The sequence below is a fragment of the Pomacea canaliculata genome, linkage group LG10 (genome assembly GCF_003073045.1).
Source record: "Pomacea canaliculata isolate SZHN2017 linkage group LG10, ASM307304v1, whole genome shotgun sequence".
In the NCBI taxonomy this organism is placed as follows: Eukaryota; Metazoa; Mollusca; class Gastropoda; order Architaenioglossa; family Ampullariidae; genus Pomacea; species Pomacea canaliculata.
The window spans coordinates 1,529,387-1,538,496 of record NC_037599.1 but is presented as its reverse complement, the minus strand read 5'-3'; the positions used below and the strand labels follow the sequence as shown (position 1 = coordinate 1,538,496).

At 47.3% G+C, this 9,110-nt stretch overlaps 1 protein-coding gene across 1 annotated transcript; it reads left to right on the top strand.

Moving 5' to 3' along the window:
* Nucleotides 1–2,287: 2,287 nt before the first annotated feature.
* Nucleotides 2,288–7,229, top strand: LOC112574373 (A disintegrin and metalloproteinase with thrombospondin motifs 6-like). Its single transcript, XM_025255404.1, has 2 exons — nt 2,288–3,120; nt 6,827–7,229. The coding sequence occupies exons 1-2, from the start codon at nt 2,982–2,984 to the stop codon at nt 7,216–7,218; spliced, it is 531 nt and encodes a 176-aa protein (XP_025111189.1). The 5' UTR covers nt 2,288–2,981; the 3' UTR covers nt 7,219–7,229.
* Nucleotides 7,230–9,110: the final 1,881 nt, after the last annotated feature.

Genomic DNA, 9,110 nt, shown 5'->3' with positions numbered 1-9,110 from the left:
CGGATTGTTACGACTGAGCTATGCAGGTAAGAAGAGGTTTGACATGGATATGACACCAAAGTAAAACACTGTCATTTCCACAGTGAAAATACCAGACTGTAACTCACGCCGACTAACAGCTTGTTTCTATTCTGTGAATTAATAAGATTTTCTGTTCAAACTCTGTTTTGATGTTTTTAGTTAGTGTGTTTATTATTTATGTAAACACTGAAATGTAATCATGGTTTAACGATTTTCTAAGGTGAGAACACCTGGAGTGGATCCTGACAGACACTCAGTTCTTCCACAACAATGACAACTGCCTGTGCCAGCATCCTAAACAAGGGGCTGACATAACAAGACAACAGACAAACGAGGGGAGACTTCCTGACAGACACCAAGTCCCCCATTGTGAAGTATTTGAAAGAAACATAAGCGAGTAAATAGCTACACATCTGCTGTAAACCAACACGTCCTTTCGATAATTACACAATTTAATTTAATTTAATTTAATTTAATTTAATTTAATTTAATTTCTCTGTACCATCTGGCATGCTCTTGCGTCTGCGGACGTGTTCACGAGTAGAAATATATTCAAGTTTTCTCGTCAGAGAGTGCTTAGTCCCGAATGTTATGAATGAGTTGAACTGTTTATGCACGTATCCATGTTTGTGTTCATACATGTTCACAAGTTTGGCGAAGTTTATGAACTTTCTAAGAATGTAATTCCACTTTGTATTGACACCAGCTCACCATTTCGCTGAGTCTCGAGTTTCTCTCAGAACGTGTTGCACGTGTTGCGGTGACAGAAAGTCAGGTGCACTCAGGCTTGGTGCCCCTCCTTGTCCTCGGGCAACAAGTGACACGTCCTTTAAGATCGTAGTGACACGGAATTCTCATCGAAGGTTCTAGAATAAAAGCTTTACAGTATTACGATTATTAAAAACTGGTTTGTTTTCGTTGAGCTCTAGTTTTCGATCAGCAACGACATTTTGTCCTCGTCTCTTCAACAAGAATGAAGTTGTGGCGATGGAGCCTAGTAGCGGGCTTTATTTCAATTTAATGAACTGAAAGCCGATGTCACACCCACGTGTACACTTATTAGGTCGAAGAGAATAAGAAACACACACCCACCCCCCACACGCCATGAAGAGTAAGAAGGGGGTGGGAGGAAGCACACTAAGGCATGACAACAAATTTAATGATGTGTTAATAATGACTGAAATTTATCATTGAAAGCTAGAAGCTCAGGTTAGTTGGGTGTTTGCGAACCTTTGCCAGCTTACCATAGAAATGTGTAGAGGAAGGTGTGAGTGCTCAAAAAGGGCAGAAGACGGACAGAAGTTAAAGAAAATTCTGTAAATACAAAAATGAAAGTATTTCCACCCTACCACTTGCTGCAGGAACACTCACCACAATATGAAAGGACACTTTGTGTAGAGTCACTTCTGTGAAACACGATCACTGCACTAATATTCTCATTGTAGAAGACGAGCTGTCCCCTTCATCCACAACTGATGTTCCTGCCTCTAAGTAAACTAACATAAAGTTGTAGGTGAGTTGATTATTATGTCACACAAGTAAATGATTTGAACCTCACTCTCCGTCAGTCAGTCCCCCAGCTTCTCTCTCCCCCTCTCTGGTGCCCGTTGTAAAAACCTGGAGGTTTTCAGGTGTTTTACAGTTTTACTCGCGAAAGAGTTAAATGATTCAGATAAATGTGGTTACCTGTGAGATGTGTTCCACCATACCCCTTCCGTTTTCAACGCTTTCTCTCGCTCAGCTCATTCGTTCCCTTCTCGCTTGCACGCTCTTACCTTCCGCTCACCTGGAGCACCGCTTGCTCCTCGCGGGTAGACACAAACTGCCGTGTCCTTCTCACACACTTCCGCCGGCAATTCATATCCATTGATCATTTTAATACTTATTTGTATTTTTTGTATTCGCGGCAGCCTGCAGAGGTGGGCGGAGCTCAGTACAGTAATCATGTTTGACCCAGCATGCTTTCAGCGCACTGAAATAATTATACATATTATTACGTACACAAGTATATACATATAATTGTAGACACACCTACATACATATAATTGTAGACACACCTACATACATATAATTGTAGACACACCTACATACATATAATTGTAGACATACCTACTTACATATAATTATAGACACTTATAAACATATAATATATATGCACTTACATACGAACGCGCGCGCCGTCATGCACACTCTCTCACGCACTCACAGTCATGTGCACAGTCACAAGCGCGCGATCGCACGTGGTGCGCGCGCAGCCTGGTGCCAGAGATGCCGTGCTGACGGTGGTTGGGATTACAAGAGGTGAGCGCGGATAGCCGATGTGTACAGACCCAACCAGCCCCCTGTGCGCGGAGGTTCCAGCCACTGGATCCACTACTCACGCTCTAATCATTCTCGCCGACACCGGTACCATCGGAGCCACCACCATCACCACCATCAACCACCACCACCACCATAGCGGTTGTGCAGCCCTTGGGGCTACGGGCAAGAGGCCAGGACTCGGGTGTGCCACGCGCACACTATGGAAGCACAAACGCCCACCCACTAGAGTGTCATAGGCTGTGATACCGGAACCAGGGTTTCCCACGCCGACCCCCAGGACTCTGGTCACGTGACAACAGCAACAAAACCCCCCTTTAAGAACCTCAACAACTCGAAGGGTTCTTACAGGTGGACTTGATCAATTCCCTGGGACCAAAAAAAAAAAAATGACGACTTGTGGTGGTCTCGGCTCCTGACGCTTGAGTTCTTGACGAAAGTGTGAAGACGAAGATGGAGTGAGAGGAGAAAAGGCGGAGCACATACAAACCCTGAGTGCTGATCCTCCCATCCCCTACCTCTTCCCCGGTTTCTTGCCAATCCAAGGAAAGCGGCAAAAGAAGATTCAGCGGCTGAGAAACCAATCTTTTAAGCGACGGGTAGCCACTCACTTATGCTGCCAGTGGCAGGGGTCCAGAACGATGCGAGTCGGGCAGTCCGCGCGCCTGTGTGCGTGCTGCGTGCTGTACGTGCTGTGCGTCACCGTGTCCGTGCTGGCGGGGGGACCGGCGGCCGAGGACCCACAACACAGCAGGAGGGAGGTCCTACAGCGGCGTACAGGTGGGTGACACGTGACCCTGTCAGGGCCTTTACACGTCAGCGCGCTTGTGTGTGTGTACCATCCTATGTGTGCGTGCGTACCTTCTATTTTTGGTATGGTAAAATAATTTTCGTAAATCATCCATTCATAGCTGTCTCTAACCTAAAAACTTTGTTTTACCACAAAAATCTGCCGTCGTTGAGAATATTTGCTGGTCGGTGTGTGAAGGGAAAAAGTGATTGTGGGAGAGATTGTCGGGTTTATGTGAGTAGCAGAAAGTGCCATCGAGAGAAGACAGGTACATGAAGCAGTCTGCTTGCACCTGAGTTCCTCCAGTCGTCTCCTGCTGGTGGCTACGGCGCATGTTGCTAACAGTGGAGATAACACACAGGTGTATGTTGATGGTAGACAGCAAGGGAGGTACAGGATGTAGGGCAAGAGATGATGATGGACGACGATGATGATGATGTTAGTGTATGAGAGAGAGATTATCCTTGACATTCAGTGGAGACCAGCAGTGGCTGCACCGGCGCACACCTCCCGGTGGTGTTAAGGTCAGACGGGTTCACCTCTTGTCAGGCGCCGAGTCCCGCCGACCTTAAGACGAACACTGAGTGCTTTACCCCAGTGTGTTCAGACAGACAGACAAAGAGAAAAAAACGGAAAATGTCTAGAGGAAAAAAAAGAACAATTCATAGTCCAAATGATACCTCTGCTGTCGTCATAGCAACGAGTAGGAAATTAAAGGACACACACAGAGAAATAAAAGCACAGGAGAGGAAGTGCAAAACACACAAAAACAAGCAAACAGAAGGAACAGGCTGTTGAAGTGAGAGACGGCGTGAGAAAGCTGTGAGAAGTATGTATCTTGTGTGGCCCAGGTGTAAATGAGAGCTGGCATGCGATTGATACCTGTCCGTGCATGTACCTGTGTAATGTCTCCTGCTCGTGAGATCACCACCCTGATCGCCACCCGACAAAGGATAAAGAGTCGAAGTTTTTATTCCACTTTGTATCAGCTTGTTCTTGATCATCGGGTGTTTGGTTGTCTTGGTAATTAACACCTGTATACAGGTAATGGATCGCAGCTTTTTGCACAGGTGTCTCTCTCTCTCACACACACGTGCATGCAGCACTCGCCTGCTGGAGCACAAGCTCAGGCAGTCCTTTGATCCTCCGTACTATCTGAACACGTCTTTTGATGGGCGAATGAAAAGCAAGGTGAAGTCGATGCAGACGACCGAGGAATTAGTGTCTGCGTGGACTTGCAACTGCAACAGATTACACTCAGTGAGCAACAGCACGGAAACAGTCTGAGCACACCCGGGGTGCTGGAGACTGGGGGAGTACGCATGCACGTACACACTCATACACACACTTACACATGCACACACACTTACACACGCACACACATACACACACACACACACACACACACACACACACACACACACACACACACACACACACACACACACACACTTATACATGCACACACATACACACTCTCATACACACACACACACTCCCACACACGTTTACACACACCCGCTTACGCACGCACACATGTACAGACGCGCAGACACTACCGGTTTCATATGTATGAGCACTTATCTAAACAAACAATCTTTCTCTCAAATACAAACATTCAATGATACATACACTGTTGTTCGTGTGTGGGTGTGGTGTGCTTTCCTGTCTGCATGCTGTGTCTGTATATTTAATGTGTGCGTGTGTCTGTCTGTGTGCGCGCGTGTGTCTGTCTCTCTCTGTCTGTGTGTGTGTGTGCTCGCGTGTCTCTGTCTGTCTGTGTGCTCATTAACTCGTATCAACTGCTTCCCGCCTGAAGTTCATCTCTCACCATTTCACAGATACTGAGGCGTGTTCAGCAGATAATCTGTCTGTTCATTAGACTCCAGACGGCCTCGGGTCCACGAGGTGCAGTCGCGTCTCCCCCACTCCCCCCATCTCCCCCCCCCATCCCCAGTACAGTTCAGCACCTCGCCGACCCCCCCCCCACACCCACACCCTGCCTGCCTGTCTGCGATGGATTTGGGCGCAGACAAATGGCAAAATTTATGTAGCTTTATTGGGTCGGTGTGTGAATCATCAATTTCTGTATCTGTGTGTATGTGTGTGCGAGGAGAGGAGGAGGAGGAGAGGAGGGGAGGAGGAGAGCGGGGAATGGGAGAGATTAAGGGGAGACAGGTAAGGGGCAGAGAGTGCAGACTTGAATTCACAGAAGCAAGAAAGCTTCACTGACTGTCGTTCACTGCTCACCTAATTAACTGAATAAGTCTAATAAACCAAATGCCAATTGCTTCTAATCACCGACACTTCACTTCTCACACTACACAACCACAAACAGAGAGAGAGAGAACTGAACAAGTGAGCAAACATAAGAACCAAACACCCTGTGTGAAATGTCGGTGAGAATGTGCAGAGCGCCAGGTAGGCCTACAAGGGTACATCCAGGGTGTCCCACCCCAAGCCAGGAGGCTCTGGAGTCACGTGATGTGTGTCCAGGCTTGTGTCTGGCTGCAACAGGAAACCAACTGCCTCTCACAAAGCGCGGCTCCTTCACACACCTGTATATTTGGTCTCTGGTGCTGAGGTAAGGTAGGAAATGATGTCACCAGCATCTCTGGAGGGCTATGGCTCTCTCTCTCTCTCATCCATCTCTCGTGGAAACGTTGAGGCGGAGGTTGGTGTTGAGGCGGGTACAAGCTGTACACTGGCCGCCTTATCTCCACACACGGAGCTGCAAGAAACGTTTTAAAATTGTCTAGAATTGAAACAAAACAAAAAAGACAAACAAACAAAAACCAGCAGTTTACTGCCTGAGGCTGTTTTATGCATTGATCGGCGAACGTTCTGGAAATATCACCGCCTGCATTCCTAAACCAACGCGCATGCGTGGTGAGGCCCTGACGTCCGCCTGCATGAACATCAGCAGCAGTGTATTATCAACAACTCTTGCCACTACAAAAAACAAGTGAACGAATAAAAACCAAATAAAGTGACGGCAGTGAGAGTGATGCCTTGCTGCTGTCGTGGTATACACTCCTGTCAGTGGTAGCAACACGTGTACCAGCATTTTGTAGAGCTGAGTACTTGTACCCGATCAAACACTCAACTCAATTTTTTCAGCCTATTTTTATATCAAGTTTCCGTGTTTTCTTTCTGAAAAACATTTTAAGAAGTAGAAAGGTCGTCCAGTGACCTTTGCGGTCGCTCGGGTGTGAGAGCCTCGCTTTTCTCGGGGTGTTATTCTGTGACGGTTAGACCGTCTTCTCTTCCTTGATGCCTCACTGGGGAACGACCGCAAAAGGCTTCTCATCCCTGTCTCACCGAAAACATTTTATGACATTTGTTTGTTTGATGACACATCTCAAACCATGAAACTCCTTTAATCAATGCACGGTGTAACAATTAGCTGTTTAGTTTTAATAAATAAACACCGTTTCAAACAAAGTGAGCATTTCTGCTTCAACCGAAAATACGTTGTTTCTCATTCCCGTCTTTAGGTCAAGAATGGTCCTTTAGTACGACGGAAAGATGATTTCCTTTGATGTCTCCCTTTCTCGGAGAAAAACAAAGTTGTATAAAGTAGTTGTGTATAATTACTGTGTAATTAATAAAGCGTACGTTTGAGCCAAGAAAGATGGCGTTCTTAAGATCACGTGATGTTGGACACTGAACATTGTCTCATCTGGCTGGTTGCAGACGAAAGCCTGTCACAAGTGAGGCATTTCCAGGTGGTTATTCCACAGCTGGTTGACCACAGAGGGACCTTCTTAAGTTATGACGTCAGCCAAACGGGCGTGCTACGTCACATGACGGGCAACCGTCGCCGCGGTCGTCAGAAGAGGGCGACAGACGACTCACACGTGTACCTGGATGGCGCCGACCAGCTGGGCAGGAACAGTGTGTTCTACAAACTCAGTGCCTACGGACAGGAATACCACTTCAACTTGACGCTCAACACCAACCTTCTGGCCAACAGCTTCGTGGTCGAGTACTGGGGCAGCCATGGGACCGTCCAGAAAGCAGAGAGACGTGGGACTGTCACTACACAGGCTTCAGCACGGGACCAAGGCATTCCAACGCCGCCCTAAGCAACTGTGTCGGGCTGGTAAGTTGTCTGTCGGGTGTAGATGTTGTAGATGTTGTAGATGTTGCTGTGGCCGACAGTTCTCAACTATCAAATCTCGCGCTGCTTTCATTAAGATCTCATATGCAGGGAACCAACAGGAAGCGACATCTGCTGGCTTCTGGGATCAAGGAAGTGCATGCACCCAACATAGTTTTTTTTCGTTTATGTAGTCGTCACGTGACAAAGTTTGTTTGTTTGTTTGTGTGTTGTGTGTGTGTAATGTGAGTGTTAGTGTGTGTGCATGTGTGTTCGTTGCTGTGTGTGTGCGCACGTGCCTTCAGTTCTGTGCTTGCAAGCAGTGTGAACATGTTTTATTTTTCCACTGCTTGTTCCCCCAGTTTTTTCGCACAATCCGCCATCAGTTTCTCCGATATAGATTCTCACCATTCGCTCGCCTCCTCCCTGTGTCGCGATGACCTCCCCGTGCAGCCAACACTCGTTTGTCCTCCTCCCTCGCCGTCAGGTGATGTCCGGGTCTCGACCCCACGACACGAGGACTGTAATCATTCTGGAATGTTCACAAGCGACTGCTGACGATAACACGGGGCCTGTAGACGGCAATAACATTTATCAAATGTCCTCCGATGTAAGCAGCAGAGCCCGCCGGTTACAACGAGGCCATTTTTTGTGACGACACCTGTTTCCAAACTTGGGCCACGTCTTGTAACGGCCAGACACACGGACACACAGACATGCCGGGAGAGTGGTACACAAACACAATGTAACAGTAGTATTAACGGAAGTGAGTATTCAAACTTGACTTGCAGACCTCCTACACCTCGGTCATGTGACGGAGCAGGGACAAAGGTTACGTGCAGGAAACTCATCTTCCTTGCTGAGTAGTCACCGTGTCATTGGTGTCCATGCGTTTCTGTGTGGGTAGCTGTCAACAAAGGACAACTTTGTCATTCTTTTCTTTCTCTCAGCCTCTACTCTTCATATGCAAAAGGTAGATGACTCGACCAGCACAATGTAATCTCTCAGAGTGATCTCCCCTGCTTCATTGGTTAATTGCTTCAAAGACCAAGAACATCCGTAATCAGAGCCTCTCAAGACGGATGTCTAAAGGCGCAAACAAAAGCAGGCAGCAGCTGACTGGTCACTGTTCTGGGTCTTCTTTCAAAGGCACAAATATCCGCCATTCACAACTACGGGAGAAGATTTGGTGAATCTTCTTCGCTTCTGCAGAAAACTATCCTCCTCGTCTGTGTTTTATGGGCTTCGTTTTTAAGTATAAACAGTTTCTGATGAAGTACACAAGAGAACTATTTTTGTCAGTTCAGTATAAACACAAAGGCAGGTTTTTGGTAAAACCTAGATTCGTGCGGCTTTTTTTTTCAAAAAAAAAAAAGCGATAAAACATTTTCCTCAACCCTTTGGGCGACGTGTGTCTGTGTGTCTGTGACGTGTGTGTGCCTGTGTGTGTGATATAAAGAGAGAACGAGAGCTGGTGTGTACAGCCTGTCAGACACACACACACCCTGTGATTCTCTACAAGGCCGTGCAGAAGGTCAAGGCTAGTCTGGAGCTGGATGTCACGTGTCCAGCTGGTAACGGCAACGGGTGGTCCTGAACCACACCCATGGACAATGTCATCATAGATTGGCTGAGAGTCGCGGGACAGGGGTCGTTGTCGCTGTTGTCGCAGCTGTCTCTGTTGTCCCGTAGAAACAGTGTCGCCAACTACGGATCCCAGGTGGCGCCAGCGGCGCATGAGACTAGTGAGGCAGTGAGGTGCACACAGCAGATCGGCTAGCCACGAAACCAAACAGTGAACTAAAGTATGTTTGGAATATGCCTCCAACAAAGCTTTCGTTATCCGAAATACTTCCCTTCGTTCCCAATAGTGAGAAC

Coding starts and splice junctions, on each gene's coding strand:
- LOC112574373 (XM_025255404.1), top strand. CDS start 2,982: ATGCGAGTCGGGCAGTCCGCGCGCCTGTGTGCGTGCTGCGTGCTGTAC. Junction 3,121..6,826: donor GGTCCTACAGCGGCGTACAG/GTGGGTGACACG, acceptor GGCTGGTTGCAG/ACGAAAGCCTGTCACAAGTG.